The sequence below is a fragment of the Eupeodes corollae genome, chromosome 2, assembly GCF_945859685.1.
Source record: "Eupeodes corollae chromosome 2, idEupCoro1.1, whole genome shotgun sequence".
In the NCBI taxonomy this organism is placed as follows: domain Eukaryota; kingdom Metazoa; phylum Arthropoda; class Insecta; order Diptera; family Syrphidae; genus Eupeodes; species Eupeodes corollae.
This window is the reverse complement of record NC_079148.1, coordinates 44,685,373-44,705,881: the sequence shown is the minus strand read 5'-3', so window position 1 is coordinate 44,705,881 and position 20,509 is coordinate 44,685,373. Positions and strand designations below refer to the sequence as shown.

General features: G+C 34.9%; 1 protein-coding gene across 13 annotated transcripts in view; it reads left to right on the top strand.

The window, feature by feature from the left end:
* The window catches only part of LOC129944161 (neurobeachin), a 684,301-nt gene that overhangs the window by 581,832 nt on the left and 81,960 nt on the right, over window positions 1–20,509 (top strand). For all 13 annotated transcript variants that reach the window (XM_056053379.1, XM_056053380.1, XM_056053386.1 and 10 more), the window contains one exon: window positions 13,607–13,733. In XM_056053379.1, coding sequence (XP_055909354.1) covers window positions 13,607–13,733 — 127 coding nt within the window. The remainder of the gene's footprint in view (window positions 1–13,606; window positions 13,734–20,509) is intronic.

Sequence of the window (20,509 nt, the reverse complement as noted above, 5' to 3'; positions counted from 1 at the left end):
TTTTTACCCAAGTGTTCCTTGTTCCCACAAACCTAACCTTTATAGAGAATAAAAAGAAAAAAAAGACTTCCTGTTAGTTGCACTGTAATTTTAGGAGTTCGAGTGTCTGTGTGGGATAGTGTCAGTCGTCATATTGAGCGAAAACAACAACAAAAAATACAACAAACTATGAATGCATTGCATTGAATTTTAGATTTTTCGTCTATAACAATATCTCAATACTCCTCCTATTTTCCTATTTTGTCATAGAAGACAAAACAACAACAAAAAAAAAGAATAATACAAAATATATATGTAGGTACTCCCTTCCCAACACCAAAAGTATCTATACGAACAAAAACTTTGACATAGACATCCTGTCAAACCGTCAAGCCCTACAAAAACCCTATAAAGAGCCAAACACAAAAAGACCAGGCAAATTCTAGCTGACAATCTGACATTAGTTATGCCAGATGGTGTACACTATACAACACCTCGTGTCATAATTTGCATATATTTCACCTGTGTATTCCGAGAGTCCTCCGAGTTCGAATACATATTCGTAGCTAGGTAAAGGTGCGGTGCATGCAATGCTAACCGAAAAAACGAAATAAAATTCTGCCACCATCATAGCTAGGTCTCTAGTTTACGTCCTCCATTATATTCATCTTGCATAGTTTAGGGAAGATTCTTATTGCATGGCACAACAGCAGGAGCAAAAGCAGAAGCAAGCCAAATTTAATGCCAAAACTTCAATTTGTTGGAAAAATAAAAGACAAGCCTTTTGCAATATCAAATGTGACTTGAAGCAACGCAAGACGGTATAAAAGTGACGGGCAGATTTATTTCTTTCGTTTATATTTTCTTGGAATGTAGCAACATTTATATCTCCTTAGTTTTCATATTTTATTCCTTTTCATATTTTTATAACATTTTGTCGTGTGTAACGTGTACCTGTATTATTTTTCCCCTGGGAAAGATGTTAGGAAAATGAATTTGATGAAACGCGCAATTTGAATATTATTGCAAGTGTACATCAGTTGCATTTGCGAAACACATTCGGCTATGACTTGGGGCGGGATAAAATATGCATCTCAAAATTTTCAAATTGAAAAACGCCAGGGAGAAATTTATATTTTACGATCAATTTGGGACAGTTCTGAAATTTCATTTTTTTTGTTGAAAAAAACATTGAATATACATAATTGAGGTTTGATTCGATTTCATATTGATATCAGAAGTATTTAAAAGAATTGAACAGCAAAATTCGTTTTATATACTTCTATTTACATATTTATATAAAGAAATGGAAATTTAACATCAATTATTTGCCAAATAGTTGAAAAGTGAAAATTTAAATCTACTTATGCTTCTTATTCTTCTCATAGCGAATGGCAAAAATACAAAATTGACACTCAGTATTTAGAAAATTGTATCGTTGTAATATTAAAGCAAGGACCTTGTTGAATGAGGGAAATTCAGATTGCCGTATAGATAATCAGGTTGTTGTGTTTGGATGATTTCATGCAGTTAATTTAGAGAGCGAAAGTTTATTAAGCTGTCTATGCTACAACCAGAAATCCGTACCGCAAAAGTCGATATGTGATCATAACGACGTAGATTTTAAATATAGCGGGCAATATTGTTATAAGCAACTATAAATTTGTGCCTAGTCACACAGTCTAGTTTACAAAAGACTTCACACCCATACAGCACAACTGATAGTATCAGGGCCTTAGCAAGTTTCAGTTTAGTTTTGATCGGGATGAAATTCTGAGTGACTTAAAGAAGGAGGAGACTTCCATAGACTTTAACAATGGAACTATTCAACAGCATTAACTCATTTATGTTAAGTAAGAAAATGATTGGTCCAAGGATATATCCCTGTGGCACTCCACTCAAAACATTGAGAAATGTGCAAGAGCATCCATTGGTCACCACGCATTTTTGCCTTCCGCTGAGAATCGAAAGATCAAGCTTACATGACTTAAAGTTAATTCGCAGCTTTCTTCTAAGAATTGAGTGGTTAACAGTATCAAAAGCCTTTGAATAATCTAACAATGTTACTCGTAGCAATGTAACATGATCACTGTCCAATGCCATTCTTATTTCATCAGTTACAAAAAGAAAGGCAGATTTGCAGCTGCGGTTAGGTCAAAAACCAGACTGACAGGTACAGGTTGTTGGTTTTAAGATATTATTGAATCGGCCCCAGTATAGTTTTTTCAAGCCCCTTCGAAAGAAACGGAAGAATGGCAATCTGCCGAAATTCTGTAGCAGTATTTGTTTGCTTTTTGGGTATGGGAATAATCTTAGCCTTCTTCCCTTCTTTAAATAGTTTTGGAGAAAGTAAGATTATTGCACTAGATATTTCAAAAGCATTTGATAGGGTTTGGCATCAGGTTCTCTTATCAAAAATGCGTGCTTTCGGTTTTCATGAATCGCTGCTTCATTGGATTAGTAATTACCTTTCGAATCGTTCAATACAAGTTGTATTGGATGGATTCATATCTGAAAACCATAAAATAAATGCTGGTGTGCCCCAGGGCTCTGTTCTATATCCAACACTCTTTCTCATTTTTATTAATGATCTCCTGTCTGTCGTTTTCAGACTCACATCCCTCTTCGCCGGATGTGGAACTGCAACCACAAAATATGATAAGCTCATTAAATTCCGACCTAAACAGCATTGTACAATGTGAAATAAGAAACCGCGTGGAATTTAATGCTTCGAAAACGCAATGCTGTCTTGTATCGTTAAAGCGAAATATACCCCCTGCCATTATCCATAAATGGCACTTGCATCGAGGAAACTGAACATCTGGATATTCTTTTGTGGAACGATCACATACGCGATGTCGCCAAAAATGCCGCAAGATGTTGGGATTTTCTAAGGCGATGCAAGAAGTTTTTCTCCCCCTTTGATCTGGCTGTTATTTACAAGACTTATATATACGTCCAACGCAAGTATAACTCCCATCTCTGGGCTGGTGCTCCTGCAACTTACTTAAGCCTCTTGGATAGTATTTAGATTGATTGGTGATATTACCATCATAAGATCATTTACGTCACTTGAACATCGTCGAAATGGTTCTTGTCTCACTCTCTTTTACCGTTATTTTAATGGTTTATGCTCTAGAGAAATAGCCAGCTGCATTCCTCCTCTTAAACAGTTCAACCGTAATACTCGCGCTTCTAGGAATGCTCATCAATATACCCTCGAGCCCATCTTCGGTCGTACTGTCAAGTACAGAGATTCGTTCTTTAGCCGTACTATGCGAATGTGGAATGCCTTGCCACACTCTTTCTTTCCCAGCCATTGCAATATTCAGGAATTCAAAACCCCTCTCTCCCTTTCCTAGTGCTCACACTGTGTCTACATAATAAGGGTAATATATCCCCTTGAGTGTGCGCTTATTATAAAAAAAAAAAATTCTAAAGGAAACTTGGAAGCAGTCAATATGCTGTTAAATATGTAAGTTATATAGCGCAGTATAGATGGAAGCAGTAGTCTCAAGAACTTAGGGTCCATTTGGTCTAGGCCAGTAGCATTAGATTTAATCGATATTTTAGCCTCCACAATGTCTTCCTCTTGTATTTTAAGAAAACTCAGAAACCTGCTGAAGCAGTTGATTCCTCCTCAGTAAGGAAATGAACGGGTGAAGCAACGTTTAAGGGCATGGACGTAAACTTTTTGTTAAGAGCATCACAATCGATGTCACCAACAGGCTTTTTAGATTGTTTGCCAATACCGATTTCACGCAGGTTTTTCCATAATTTTTTGTCAGAAGTTTAAGAACCAAGTTTATTTTTATAGTAAAGTCTTTTTGCCGTTCTGATCAATACAATACAATTTGTGGAAGTGCTTCAGTTTGTAACGTCTTCATTGACTGTAGGTGGCATATCGTCATGACATCAGAGCAGAGATACGTAGTAAAATAAAAAAAATTTAAATGCAGTTTTTCGTCCATAATAGCCATTTTTAAGATCATAATTAAGACACAAATGTTAACATTGACCTGCTTTTAAAATATCAGTTTTTGAAAAATAGAATTTAATACTTAATATAAAGCTAGCGTATCCGTACGAGAACTCTTGCTTCAAAGTTCAAAATTAATTATAGGACTCAGTTTTTCACTGACGAATAAAATGTAGGACCTTTTTCAAGTGAATTTAACATTGTTTGGAAAATATGAGCCACTGTAGGGAGTCAATACTTTATAGTAGTTACTGCCTTAAGCCTTATTTCAAAACCCTGGTTAATTTGTAAATCTGGTAATTTTTCTACCCATCCTATTTTTAACCTAGGTTATTTAATAGCCCAGTTAAATTTTTGACTAAGGTTATTTTGAACCTAACACGGTATTTTTTGTTACCCACGTTATTTCAAACCACTTTTTAAACCATTTTTGTTTATTACCCAAATTTATAAACCTAGGTTATTTTGTTACCTTTATTATTTGCAACTTATGTTGTTTTAAAACTCAAGTTATTTTTCACCCACCTTTAACCTGGGTATTTTACGATTAGGTTGTGTTTTTTACTCACGTTATTTTTAAACATAGTTTAATTAATAATCGAGGTTATATTTTAACGGAACTTAATTTGTGGCCGAAGCTATTTGGTTACCCAGATTTTTATGATCTAGTTTATTATGTTACCTTTGTAGATTATTTTCAAACCAAGGAAACCCAGTCTTTTTTTTAACCCACTTTATTTGTAACACATGATATTTTGTTATCAAGGTTATTTTTTGAAGCGTATTGTTTTACAGCTAAAATCATTTTATACACAAGGTCATTTTTAACAAAGGCTTTTTATTTGTCAGATAAGTATTAGTCTATTCTTAGCCCTTAAGCTGACTACATCATCAAAGTCATCAAAGCACAAGACTTTCGAAAAAAAAACTTCGTTTATATGATCTGAGAAACAAGAATTGGTTTGCAATATGGCAGTCTGTTGGCAATGAGTGTGTAGGGAGATTGGATGATGATTTCAGGAATGTAAACCATGTGAAAGAACAAATGTACTGCATTATAGAGAAAAATGACGACATAATGAGGCATTCACTGGTAAAGAAGCTCAAGACTGTAGAATAATCTACAGTCACCTTAGCTATAATCTTGGTGCCAGAAATCATTTCAAGGATTCACTGAGTTATGAAGATATTTCTAATCCTTAAAGCAAGATGTGAAGTTCTCAACTTAAATGGAAGTCCTTCTAATGGTAGTTTTAACCAATTCTGTACGCTGTGCAACTTAAAATCAAAAGAAGATTGTCTACATTTCATTGGAATCTGTGCAATATTTAAAACTCAAAGACGCTACTCTTTCGGGAAAAATACTTTACCCTATACAAGCGACTATAAATATCCTTAACGAGCATGATTGGAAAATATTAGGTACATTTTTGAAAGATGTTTCCTTAATTTTTTTGTCAACCTGGCTGATGGCATAGCCATAGCATCTAAATTCAAAAATTCTATAAAATGTTTTGTAAACTGTTTCTCCGACGACAGTACCCTCAGCTTTTCATATTCGTTTCTAGATTCACATCCTTGTCCTTCGGATGTGCAATTTAAACGGCAGCGTATGATAAGCTCATTAAATTCTGATCTTGACAGCATTGTCCCATGGGGAATCAAAAACCGTGTAAAATTTAATGCTTCGAAAACTCAATGCTGTCTCCTGTCGTTAAACCGTAACCCACCCCCGATGCCGCTATCCATGAGCGGCACTTGCATCCAGGAAACTAATCAACTTTCAGTACTCGGTATGAATATCACAGATCACCTCTTATGGAATGATCACATATTCGATATCGCCAAAAATGCTTAGGATTTCTCCGAAGATGCAAGAAATTTGTCACCCCTCCTGATCTGGCTATAATCTACAAAGCTTTTATCCGAACAAAGCTTGAATAAAATTCGCACATCTAGGCAGGTGCCCCCAAAACAAGTTTAAATCTGTTGGATAGAGTTCAAAAAAGGGCTTTAAAAATGATAGGCGACAGAACTATAATCGAAACATTTACATCGCTAGAACACCGTCGTAATGTTTCATGCCTTTCGTTATTTTATAGATATTTTTACAAACAATGTTCTGTTGAATTAGCCAGTTGCATTCCAACCCTTAAACAATTCAGCCGTAATATTCGCACTTCCATGAATGCTCATCATTTTACCCTTGAGCTCAATTTCGGGCGTACTGTCAAGTACAGAGATTCTTTCTTAAATCGCACATCGAGAATGTGGAATGCTTTGGCCAACTCTGTTTTTCCCTCGCATTTTGATGTTCAGAACGTTAAGACCAATGTGCACCGTTATCTCCTTTTAAATCCTTCCCTATTTTCCTAACGCTCGCACTGTGCTTAAATAAAAAGGGTACTAATAGCCCCTTGAATGCTTGTGAATTAAAAAAAAAAATAATTTGAATAAATTAATTACTTACTTACTACTATAAGGCCAAGATTATTTTGTAGGATTGGTTAATATATATATATCATTGGTTACTATGTGTCAGGGTTTTTATATAACCCTAGTTATTATTTTTAAACTATTTTATGACAAAGGTAAAGTTTTAAACCATGTTTTTGGAATAAATATTTAAATCGCTTTATTAGTGTCTGAGAAATTAAAAAAACACACACAAACACACTTTAAAATTATTAATAATACCAGGCAATAAATAAATTATTATTTCTTTGAAAACAAATTGAGCTTTCGCTCTCATAAGTTTCTTTGATTATTTTATTCGTTCTTATTAATTAGTATTTTATGAATTCTACACCTACGTGTTATGTACATTGTATTGAGTTTCATCATAATTATTTAGTCATTAGTGAAGAAGTTAACTATACATATATTACCTATAAGTAATTATAACTTTTGTATACCAATTAGAGTGTCTACTTTAGAAGAACGATTAATATAGAACTTGATAACTTTTTTTTTTGTTGTTGCCTAATGAAAAAACATTATAATTGAAAAATAACAAACAAAACTTTGATATCATATTACCAAATTCTCTGGTTGAATGTTGTTTGTTGTACATGCACATCCTCCGTCTCAACGACCCTTAATTTATAGTAACTAATTATTTAACTGGGAACATGTGTGCTCTGTTAAGGTAGTAAGATGAAGGTGTATCTATGTGTTTAGTAAATTATTGCTAATTAAAGCAAAAGTTTGACTAAGATACGAGAAAACAAGACTTGAAGTAAAACACATTAGCAATAAATTCTCATTAACCAAAACACACGAAAGATGGCACTTTTATGAGGCCTTGACAAGAGAAGTTGGATAAGTCCTTTCAGCATAGTACAATGAAGGGATACTATTTTGGCATCAAACTTTTAGCCGTAGTTAAATTCTGTAACGTGTTTATACTCTCCTACAGAATTTTTTTTTAAGTTAAGTATCTTCAAATTATATCTAAGATTTGCTCAAAATATAAACTTATTCATTTCTAGAAGTTAATAAGCAAAAAAAAATATCTTTCACACCAACAGCTTAAGTAATTGAACTCAATTTCAATTCACTTTGCCTTCAAAGTTAAAATAAATCAATTTTCATTCCTTAAAATTAAATCAAATCCTTTTTGTGAAAATTCATCTTCCATTCCACACCTGGAATGTCATCACCACTTTATTCCATACCTATTACAAATTCCATTATATACCTTCAAACCTTCTAATAGAATTTGTGTGCATTGGCAGGGAATTTTGTGAAACCAACCAAATAAGAAACGACGACGAAGAGGAAAAGGAAGAGATCCAGTCTCAACAGGAAGAAACCCATTATCTTCCTGTGCCTTGCTGATGGTCTAATAAAATAATTCCAATTCATATTCTATCAACCATATAAGCATTACGGTAACTTTAAGGGTATAAAACACAAAAAATAAGAGAGTCCTTTTTTTTGGACTGCAAGTCGTTAGTCTTGACATTTCTTTAATATGGTTTTGAGATGAAAAAAAAAATATCAACAGGATATTCCTTCAATTCACCCCTAAAAAGCATTCAGGTGTCGCATCTCGGTGAGCACACCAAACCAAACTAACTAAAAATACCATCGTTTTGTCCTTCCACAGGATAAACAACAACAACCACACAAACTGACCGAGAAACACAGAAATCTCTTTTAAAAAAGCGTAAAAAAAAGTTCGAAATATTTATATTAATCCTACGTATTTTTAAAAATACAGAATGACGCACCAATTGGGCCAGAATAACAACCTTCTCAATGTTTTGCAACTTCCTTTAAGGTCACAACTTAGGACATGGCTTATGCAACACGGCAGGTCGACAAGTGAGATTTAAAACATCAAAAAAGGGTTGCGCATTGTCCCTAGCTCCTGTGTAGAATTATTTTCTTTTCATACCAAAAATGCGTAGGTGTGTAAAATTTTGTCAGGAAACAGGAAAGTATTTTGCATAGAATGACATTTTAGGAGGACATTAACCAGAAAAGGACTCTGAACGAATAGAGGCACTCAACAAAACAAAGATATTTGTGTACACGTTTGTTTGAAGTGTTACACTGGAAGTACACTGTCATACTTTTTCTTCGTATTTTTCTCCTTTTTAAGTACAAATTTATTCAGGTAAATTACATATGAAGGAAAGGTTTAAGCACTTGAAGTCGAAGTCGGAAAGAGTTTGAGACTGAATGATGACGCATCTGGAAGGAGCAGAAATAAACTGCAAATAGAGTGCAACTTGCTGTGCATACATACATAATATGCAATGCATTAGATGCAGGTTAAGTTGAGATTGTGGCTTAGCTCCTTCATTTGTAGCTACCTGTGTAGGGTGTATCATGTGTGGTAATATGGAGTACATAAACGAGTAGGATAACTTTATGGTATGACTGTGAATAAGGGTGTCAAAAGAAACAGGCAAATTATTTTGCATCGTCTTCCTGATATGTAAATGGGTACGTAAATCCCTACTTCATGAGTATGTTCTCACTTATGTACTCTAAAAGGGAAAGTTACATTATAGACATGTTAAGGGTGATATAGGTATTAAGTTCTTAAAGGAGCTAAGCTGTTTATAGAACGCGTAATATTAGATTTTGGTTCATTGAAATGTATCAAAATCCATACATTTATGACAATTATAATAATGTTATATATATAGGATCAGATATTTAAAGTTAAGTTTATCAGAAGACAAAATGTTTATCTTGTGTCTATAGATGTTTTTATTTTTTGTTCTGAGTCTCTTGCCCAGTTAAATATAGCTGTAAAACCATTCCTTTTTGGTGGAATGAAGAACTGTCCAGTCTTAGGAAAATGACGAGGACAATTTTCAATATCTGCCGCAAACATAAGTTTTACCAACCGTATAAGGTATCTCATAAAATTAACAAGCAAGCCCAGTCATCAGCCAAAAGACAAGGCTGGAGAGAATACTGTCAATCAATCGAAGACATAAAGGACTCCGCAAGGCTCAGCAAAGTTTTATCGAAGGAACATTGTAATCCTTCACTTCTTAAAAAGCCTGATGGAACCTGGACAGCCTCTCCAGCCGAATCTCTTGAGCTACTGATGAAGACGCACTTTCCGGGTTGCGAGAGTAATAACCCCGAACCGCTTGTAACCACAGAGCTAAACGTAGCTCATGTGAAGCAAGTCAATTCCGTTATAACCAGAGAAAATATTTTGTGGGCCATCAATACTTTTCGTCCATATAAATCCCCAGTCATGGATGGCAAACTGCCAGTTATGCTTCAAAAGTTGCATGATGTCGCAGCTCCGTTCCTGGAACAAATTTTCAAAGGATGCCTCCTTCTCAAACATGTGCCCATGTCGTGGAGACAGATCAAAGTAGTTTTTATCCCGAAAGTGTGTAGGCGAGGTCACGAATCCGCGAAGGATTTTAGACAAATAAGCTTAACATCTTTTGTGCTTAAAACCTTGGAGTACATTTTTGATTACCATATTAGAAAAATCCTAGTTGGACGACCTCTCGAAAGCTCTCAGCATGCTTATCTTAAGGGCAAATCTACGGAGGCTGCCCTCCATGAGGTATTGCGTACTGTAGAACAAACAATCCATTATGAAGAATGCTACCTTCCTAGACATAAAAGATGCTTTTAACAAGTGGAATCGCGCGTTAAGTTCAGTGTTGAAGACTTCATTCGAGAATGGATTATTTCCATGCTCAGTGGTAGGGAGATTCGAGCCTCTAGGCGATACAATCGCAACAAAACACGTGAGTAGGGGAACTCCAGGGTGGTGTCCTGTCGCCTCTTCTATGGCTTCTGGTCATGGATACAATTCTCGTTAAATTAGAGAGATGTGGAGTGAAGGCGGTAGCCTATGCGCATGATTTGGTGCTATTGGTGTCAGGAAAGTACACCTCTATGATTAGTGAAATCACGGAGTCAGCTTTGAAGAATGTTAGCAGATGGGCCACGAGTTGAAGACTAGGAGTTAACCAAAGTAAAACTGAACTGTTGCTCTTTACCACCAAAACTTTAGTACCGCCCTCTACGATACCTCGACTCAACGATCAAATCCTATCATTGTCTTCCAGTGCAAAATATTTGGGAGTTATACTCGACCCTAAACTAAACTGGAAGCTATATATTGAAGTACGGGTTAAGAAAACCTGTGTTGCCTTCTACGGCTGCAGCAAAACTTTCGGCAAAAAGTGGGGACTTCAGTCGAAGATTATTTTATGGACGTACACAGCCGTAGTATGTCCAATCTTAACATATGGTTCGATTGTGTGGTGGCCTGCTCTTAGCAAAGCCTATAATATTGATAAGCAAAAGAAGGTTCTGAGAAAACCTTGCGTGGGCACCACAGGGGCCATGCGTACTTGCCCAACGGACGCCTTAAACGTTATTTTGGATCTTCTACCAATCGACCTTTTTATTAAATACATAGTTTCCTGCAGCGCTATTAGGCTGAAGCAATCAAACAGCTGGTTGTCAAAACCTTATTTTAAGCAGCATTGATTCCTCAGATGTCATCTCGGTAAACACTGACTACTGCACTCCTACTTTGGGCTTTAGTAAGGGTTTTAAGGTTATTTTTCCATCCAGGGAAGATTGATAAGATGACATCGTGTCGATAGGTTTCGACACAACCGTCTTTACTGAAGGCTCAAAAATGGAGTGCGGAGTTGGTTCTGGGATCTTTTCTGAGTCCCTAAATGTAGCTAAATCCCTTAGGCTTCCTGACTTTGCTAGCGTTTTTCAACCTGAACTGCTGGCAATAAGGGAGGCCCAAACCAAAACCGAAATACGGCTATCTTTACAGACAGTCAGGCAGCTGTCAAAGCCATTAACGCGGCCACATCTTTATCTAAATTGGTCCAGTAATGTCGCGATGAGCTTGCGAGCCTGAATAACATAATCGCTATGAAGCTTCTCTATAAATCTTTTCCTTTCTATCACAGGTCAAACGAGTTTTTGGTATTAAAACGACGAACTACAGCGCTAATTATATCTCAGGCTAGGTTGCCTTGAGATCGCTCATTTCTACCTACCTACCTACCAACTTTTTAAAGCTTAAGTTTGAAGTCAAGTATTTGTTTGTCAGGTATCGATATCGGTATAGTGAATGCTTTCTGTGGATTTGTATAAACATGCAATAATTTGGTCAACGTTATGTTATCTAATACTTTCTTTTGAAAGGCGGAGCTACATTCTTCTCTGGGGAGCCTTTTCCTTCGTTTACAATAATAAAATACTGGGTGGAAGAGTTTTAACGAGGTCGTAAGTGTTGCCAAAACGAATATATTAGTTGTCGACTAAATAAAGTGACCACACCCAATACGGTGAAGAAAAGATGGTATTGGGTGACCGTCGACTGAAAGTCCAAGAGCTAGAAGACATCAAAATAAAGCAGAGTTTTTGCGTCAGTTTATTACTATGCATAAATAATGGGTCTATCACTTAACACCTGGTAGGAATGAATTGGCTGCAAAGAAGGCGAAAACAGTTCCATCTGCGGGCAAGGTCATGGCGTCAGTTTTTTTAGTTTCGCATCGGATAATATCATTGATTATCTTTAGAAAGGAAAAAAAATCAATGGCGAATATTATGCGAACTTATTGCAAAAATTTTGGCTTGACGAAATCAATCGAAACAATGTCCGCATTTGGTTAAAAAGAAAGTTTTGTTTCTTCAAGAGAATTCATCACTTCACACATCCGTTATCGAAATGGCCAAAATAAATGAGTTAAAGTTCGAATTGCGTTCTGACGTACAGCATTCACCAGATTAAGCCCTCTTGGATTATTTTCTGTTTCCAAACTTAAAAAACATTTCTCGGTGGTAAAAGATTTGCCAACAATAAAGTCTACAATTGATGGCTATTTTGAAGAGCTCGATGGTTCTCACTACAAACAGGGTATCGATGCTATTGAATATCGTTTGAAAAAGTGGATTGAAATACTTTTTGTAAATATATATTCAAACAATAAAAGTTGACTTTCATACACAATTAACAACGAAGATTCTACTTCTGATTTATTATTCCCGAAAAATCGAATAGAACAAAAATTGTAAAAGTATTTTTCTTCTCAACAAAAAAAACTTATTTTTGAGAAATAAAAACATTTTTTTTAATATTGTTCTAATTTTAAATTAATACCTAAACAAATATTTTCAAAATTAATATACTAATTTTAAAGTTAATTGGTTAAAGCGTTACTATTATTTAATTTTATCAATGTGACTTCCTTGACATTTCAATATTTTATGGCAGAGTGATATGATGAAAAGAGAAAATAATTCAATGTAAGTGAAATCTATGTATAAACACATGTCTTAACGTGGTTCTTGTTAAAATGTTGTTCTGTCAAATATTACAAAAAAAAATTGTTTTTTTCTGCTTTAAAATAATTTAAGTATTCTTTTTTATAAAATTATTATTTTTTTTTAATTGTTTTAAGCCAACTCTATTTTATGATACATTGTAACTTTAAGAAGTTCAATTTGATTTATAAAGAATTTAAATTTAGCTCTTAAGTTATATATAGTATGGACCGATAGGGATCCATTGTTTTCAGTTCATTATTGTAGTAATATTTAAAATTATCTTCCAAAAATAAAAATGAATTAATAGTTTTATATCGAAAATAAAATTAAATAAAAGTACGTATACGCCTAAGAGTATTTATTTATTTTAAGCAAAAATTAAAGTACACACATATAAAAGATTATTAAAAAAATTATTGGTTTTAAACACAAAAACATAGGTAATTTAAATAATAACGAGTTATCCCATGGAGAATAAGTTATAAATAAGATCCCTTTGAAAAAAAGATGTTAATTTGTAGAATTTTGGGAAAATCTTTGAAATTGGGTAAGCGAAAAAAACTGACATCAGACTTACCAAACTTTTGTACTTATTGTTGTCACTTCGGATTAAAAAACAATTTCTTTTGTTTTATTATTTTATTCAATCTTCGTCTCAAAAAAAAAAGAAAACACATATGTTTTTATACTCATATCGATCCATTTTGATTTTCTTTTTAATAAAACATACAATTTTCGGATGTATTTTTGACGTATTCAAATATATGTAGATAGTGTATGATGTTCCCAAAGGACGACCCTTTGGGTATAAAACTTATTTATTCAACATTGTTTTTTTTTTCTTTGCAGGCTGAAATCTGGAGTGTATTCATTGCAATCCTGCGAAAAAGTGTGCGAAATCTTCAAGCATGCACGGATGTTGGCTTAATCGAGCACGTTCTCGTCAGACTCCAGCGTTCGGAAACCGTTGTCGCAGGTACGTTTTATTATTATAATAGTTATACCTTACTTATATATGTGTGTATACATGTGTATTTTTGTTTTGTTACTTCTTCTTCTTCTTATTCTTGTATATCATATCCTGCTAAAGGCATTTTCGGCAAGTTGTATAGAGAGAGTATGTATCCTTGCATAGTAGATTCTATAGCGACATCCAATATTTCTGATGTAAAGGTGAAGTTGAATCGCTTCCGATTCTCAACATCCTCTTTATTTTCATCCGGGCGCATGCAATAAAATTGATTTATTCCGGCGCGGTGGCGTTGAAATTCATGTGGATCCTGGCCCAGGTACCCAAAAGTAAGACAAAAATACACTTACGCTAGCGAAGCTCTGCCATGATGCTCTGGTGTATGACTTTTATTATTCCACATACAGGACATACGTATATGTATAAGTTAAGGTATACTCGTAATGTTTTAGGGCGGGTAGAAAACGCATAGAAGATTCATTTCGAATTCTGCAACTACTGTTTTCAATCTCCTTGCCTTAATGAATAAAATATTACTCTAGATACACAGATGTATTTGTGTGTGTGTGAATTCGAGTGTATACATCGTCTCCATCTGCAATAGAAAGGAAAAGGAAATTATAAAAGTTCCTTTTGGAAAATATGATGAAGATGATGAAAATATAAAAAAACAAAAATTCTTCCCCACACCATTTTATATTTCATTCGAATTGAAACTTCTGCGATGTTCACAGTGTTCGTGTCTATAATTAACTGTTTCCCCGGTAAAGCATCATGGTAGAATGATTCGATCTGCTTCATCATCATCAGCACTTGATTAAGCTTTATCTCTCCATCTTTTCGTATCTGTCGGAAGCAACAGGAATTAAACAAATAAACATAGTCATTGTGGTGGGGTGGTTCTTGAGGTGTAATTACAGGATATTCCAATTTATAATCTTCTTTGGTAATCAACGAAAGATATATATTGTATAGATGTATTTATTAAGCTGTATCTATGTTTTTAGCAGATGTATTTTATAGGTATATAAAAAAGTTAAATTGACTCAAATTAGCCTATGTCAAGTGAACATAATTTTTCAAATTTTTTAATGGATACAAATTATGTAAGACGTTAATTAGGATTTAATGTTTTATTTTTTTGTTGTTTCTTTATTGATGTTGAAAAAAAAACAAGTTATCGGGATAAACAAGGACAAAATTAGCATACATTAATAATGACAAAACAATGGGGAATAATTTTCTTAAGCTCATTATATACGCATTATTTAAATTTTACTGAAGTTGCAAATTCATGCTTGATTGTAATTTGGTGCCAATAATGTTGGAATATATTTTGAACCTTAAAATGTCCTTATTTATTCATCATTTACAACATTTAGGTCAATTTAATTGTATATACTAACCGAGTTTAGTGCTAGGAAAAAATATATTTTCAGAGTAAAGTAGATACTATTTCGAAGAAATAAATACCATTAAAAGGATAGCACCTCTAGTATCAAGGCCGCCAAAATTACCTTAAAGCTTAAAAAAAAAATCATTTTATGTTTGTTTCATTGTAATAAGAAATACCATTAACAATGTTAAACGAAATCTGCCAAATAGTTGCTACGGATGCAACAAAATATCCTTGATAAATTCGGAAAGTTCCCATTGTATAAGTTCGATATCAATAATTTTGCGATTTGCATCCTTAAATTCCTGAATCATTTGTTACACCGTCAAAAAATGTTTCTTGAAAGATTAGTACTGTTTCCTTTTTGTGAACCTAGCGCCGCCGCGCCGTCTTGTTGAAAATCAACCCAGCGTTATCCTCATCATAACCCTCTCAATTTAGACATAAGAACTATTAATCATAACTTGCTTGCGCAATATATTCAAAATTATTGAATAAAGAAAGTCCAACCCAGAAAGTCCAAATTATAGCAAACAGTGACAAATAATGATGAAGATGGTTTTTATCAGCCATTCTTCGATTTTCCAAATAAATCTATTTAACTCAAAGATGATTCAACATGAAAATGCAATGCTTTTCAAATTGAATCAGCGAAGAAAAGACGTTGCTGGTGATTGACTGGCTTGAGTTCTTGTTTTAACTTAATCCAAGCACAACAATAGCACAGTGAGTACCATCCTTCTTTTCTCGTCGCACGACTTAGCGTGTGCATCAAATTGCATGGCGTTTTATAACTAATGCAAATTTCAGGGAAGATTATTGTAATATTCGTGACTTAGAGCTTGCTTCCATACTGTTTTGACAGGCCAGCTGTTTTTGCACTGAGTGAAACCCAAGTAGGTGAGATGTCCGATACTGCTGAAGTTTTTCATGGGTATAGCTTGGTGCCTTTATTCTTTTTTTACCATGCCCCCGTCGTTTACATTAGGAATGATGTTGCTTATCAGCTCTTACCTCAATATGGTCTTTGCACCAATTCCTTCTTTAATTTCATGTGTTTTAAATTTTCAATAAATAAGCAAATCATTCACTATTGCTTCCTTTATCGAAGCCTAAATTTAGACATAGTATCAACTTCTCGTGAATTTGATGCTTTGTCTGACCCCATTCAATGAATTGTTTCGTCCTATCCTCGCACTTAAATCGTTGTTATAATGTACACCATTCTTTATGGCTTCAACATTCGGCTCAGACAACACCAGAAGGAGTGTGTGGTGAGATCTTCGCTGAGTTGAACCACCTTACTTAGCTGATCAACGAGCCCATTCGAATATCGGACGTGGAAGGTAGAGCAGAAAATACTCTTGACTTGTTTCTTATCTCCTCTTGGCACATCTGACCATTGTGCCATATCTGCAAATTTCTTGTGTCAAAACTCTCCAGTCAAAGAAAGAGCTCCCAAGAGAGCCGTATGGCAATACGAGAAAGCCAACTGGGATGGTCTCAATAATTAGTTTAGGATCTTTAACTGGTCACTATGCTTCCTCGATGGTTGCGTTGACGCCAGCGCTGATATGATCACAAGTTTGATTTTCCTGAGAATGAGAACTTTTATCCCGAATAGGGCTAAAAGCATCAGACCTAGGGAAAACGCATGGTTCAATGCGAGCTGTAAAGAGGTTATTAAGGTCCAAAAGATACATTTCTGTTTTAAAGCCAATCAAACTGAGGAAAACTGAAATAAGTTCAAGCAAGCCAGGAAGGCCTGCAACCCCCATATTCGACGGACCAAATTTGTACATGACCAATAATTACTGCAAAAAAAAATTAAGTGTCACAAAGGCACTCAAAATTTTTATCTCGGTTCCTACCCTCGTTGTCAATGACACTCCTCTTGTTAGCTATTAAGAGAAAGATAATCTGTTTTCTAGGCAGTTCTGTACCAATTCAACGCTGCCCGTGAGTGTTGTAGCTCCGCCTGTACTTGAGCAAGTTAGTGATTCAATTGCACCAATATCTTTTCGCACTCGTACTTTGGCAAGAGTTCTTAAAGGTCTCAACATTCATAAATCTGCTGGTCTGGATGGTCTTCCCGCTATCGTTCTGAAGATGTGTTCTTCAACGGTGGCAAAACCACTGCGTAAGCTTTTTCATCTGTCCTACTCCTCAGGTCTCGTTCCGAGCGGATGGAAAACCGCATTTGTCCAGCCCTTCCCAAAAAAGGCGAATCCTCTTGACAATGCAATTACCGACCGATTGCACTTACGTCCCTTCTTTCCAAGGTCATGGAAACTCTGATTAAATATCAGCTCAAGAAATATCTTGAAAATCGTCATTACGGCTTTCGTAGCAATAGGTCCACTAATGATCTCATAGTTCATCTCACCGAATAGTGGAGCAAATCTTTACATCGTTTTGGAGAAAGTAAGATTATTGCACTTGATATTTCAAAAACATTTGATAGGGTTTGGTATCAAACTCTTCTATCGAAAACGCGTGCTTTCGTTTTTCACGAATCCCTCCTTCATTGGATTAGTAATAACCTTTTGAATCGTTCAATACAAGTCTGAAAATCATAAACTAAATGCTGATGCGCCCCAGGAATCTGTTTTATCTCCAACACTCTTTATCATTTTTATTTATGATCTCCTGTCTGCAACTTCTTATCCAATACATTGTTTCGCTGACGATAGTACTCTTAGCTTTTCATATTCGTTTTCAGACTCTTCTTCAGACGTTGAACTGCAAGTTCATTCATTAAATTACGTTTTTAATAGCATTGTTCGATGGGGATTAAAAATCTTCGTCGAATTCAATGCTTCAAAAAACAAATGCTGTCTTGTATCGTTAAAGCGAGACATACACCCCTTGCCATTATCCATGGATGGCACTTGCATCAAGGAGACTGAACATCTCGATATTTTCGGAATGTCTATCACCAACCACCTCTTGTGGAACGATTATATACGCATTGTGGCCAAAAATGTCGCAAGATGTGTGGGTTTTCTGCAAGAAATGTTTCACACCTTCTGATCCGTCTGTTATCTACAAGAGATATGTACGTCCAAAGCTTGAGGATAACTCCCATATCTGGGCTGGTGCTCTTGCAACATATAAAGAGCATATAAATTGATAGGTGATAATATCATCATAAGTTCATTTAATTCGCTTGAACATCGTCGTAAGGTTTCTTGTCTCACTCTTTTTTACCGCTATTTTAACGATGTATGCTCTAGTGAAAAAGCCAGCTGCATTCCACCCCTTCAACAGTTTAGCCGTTATACTCGCGCTTCTATGAATGCTAATCAGTATACCCTCGCGCCTAACTTCGGTCGTACCATCAAGTACAGAGATTCGTTCTTTAGCCGTAATTTCAGAAATTTGCCAAAATTCATACTTTTCAAGCCGAAGAACTTTACGATCTCACATCACAGTGATTGCCTGGCCAATGTCGTTGTGAAATAAATATGGTATCTGAATTTCACTACTAACCGAGTAAAGCATTGACCGAACAGAACACACATTTTAATAAAACAATTTTGTAATTGTATCGATTATTTGAAAAATCCTCATAAATTAGTCACATCCAATTTGACAGATGAAGCTTTAACAATATGGCGGCTATCAAAGCTTAGAAATCCCTTATGGAAGATCTTTTCCAAAAAGTTTGTTCTACCTTTAAATACCTCTATGTAAATACTGCTTTCAATACCCTTGAGATTAATTAAAGTATTTAAATCTTGAACGTGTTCAACCTGATGTTAAAGTTTTACTGAGGGTTACTAATCTGCGAGTATCGTCATGTAGAATGGGTAAAGGTAGCCATACCTATTGAAAATCTTCACTCTAAGTGCCTTAGCTTTTGCCCTTAAGGTCTCGTGACATTAGCTTGATTAAATAATTCACACTATACTCTATACTATACCTAGACACATATTTTAATCCAACTTAAACTTAATTTTCAGTTGAGTTTGGAAATAAAGTTTTCATCAAAGTTTTTCCAAACTTGTCACACGAACGACTGCCTGAATTACAATTAACCTACAAAAATCCCTTACGAATTAAATGTGATCCATATTCTCTTTTTCTCTCTTCTCAATCTTATTCCTTATGCTGTAGGGTATACGAAAGATGTCACTTTTGCTGAGTTTAACAATTCGACATTTATGTACCTATCCGTATAGCGGTATAGCGCGGTATAGCCATACACCATTATTTCCCATATCTTACTTCATTTTGTTTTTCCTATAAATCTTTCTATGTCAACTAAAAACTATTTTAAAGGTTCATTGGATATTTCTGTTGCCCGAACTTCATCGTCTACCTGACAATAATATGAAAAAAAAGAAGAATTTTGGAACTAACTAGTTTCAAAGCTGAAAGTTTTCTCGAGATGTAACTAAATCCACACAAACATCATCCTTGCACGAACAATGTTTTGCGTGTATATGTACATAAAGAAACTATCCAATTCCTTGACTCATATTAAAGTTTTATTTCATTTTCACCCTTAAAAATGTTTCTCTATAGTCTTTTGGGGGTGATGGAATTGCATGCAGAGACTACAGAAAACAGACCATTGGTGAAGAAGACCTTGTAAAATAAAATTTTATCCGTTCTTGCTTATTCCGATTGTGCCTTCATTACACAAGTTTCATTCTGACTGTCAGAGTAAGTTCCAGCATTGGGATTTCCAGTCACGTCCGAAAAATTGTTGAGGTTAAAATAAGAATGAGAACCAAAAAAAGAAAAAAAAAGGAACTTAAATAGAACCTACTAACAAACATGAACATTTATATATTTTAATACAAATGCACATACATCCTTTCAAAATCATTACAAATGTATGAACGACGACAAAACTTTATCCTTCCTTCTATCACGAACGACGCCCGGTCCAACGTTAACGCTAACGCACCGCTTTAAGGCAAAGAAAAAGGCTAGACAAGATAAAATCCTCGATCTTATATCCTCCGAAGGACCAAAGACTATACTCAATTCCGAACGATTGAAGAAGAGAGAGCCCAAATCTTATACAGCATATACAAACATACTCGTATACCTATTTTATAAAAGGTCCTTAAGATATTTCAAAACGATAAAATGTAATCCTCTGTTAACTGAAGTGAATATTTAAGAAGTTTTTATTATTATTATTATTTTTTGAAGGGAGGGAGGAAGAAAAATTGTGTGCGCTCGGATGATTCGTTTAGAAATTTGATCAAGATAAGCCCTATAATGTTGCATCGTTCGACTTGTGTGTGCAGAGAATTAAGTTATACTGAGTGTATGGATGTGTATGTTGTGAAAATACTGACAGTGTAAAATTCGACATACTACATAGTATATAAAAATTAATAGTTATGATTTAAATCTTATATAGAAA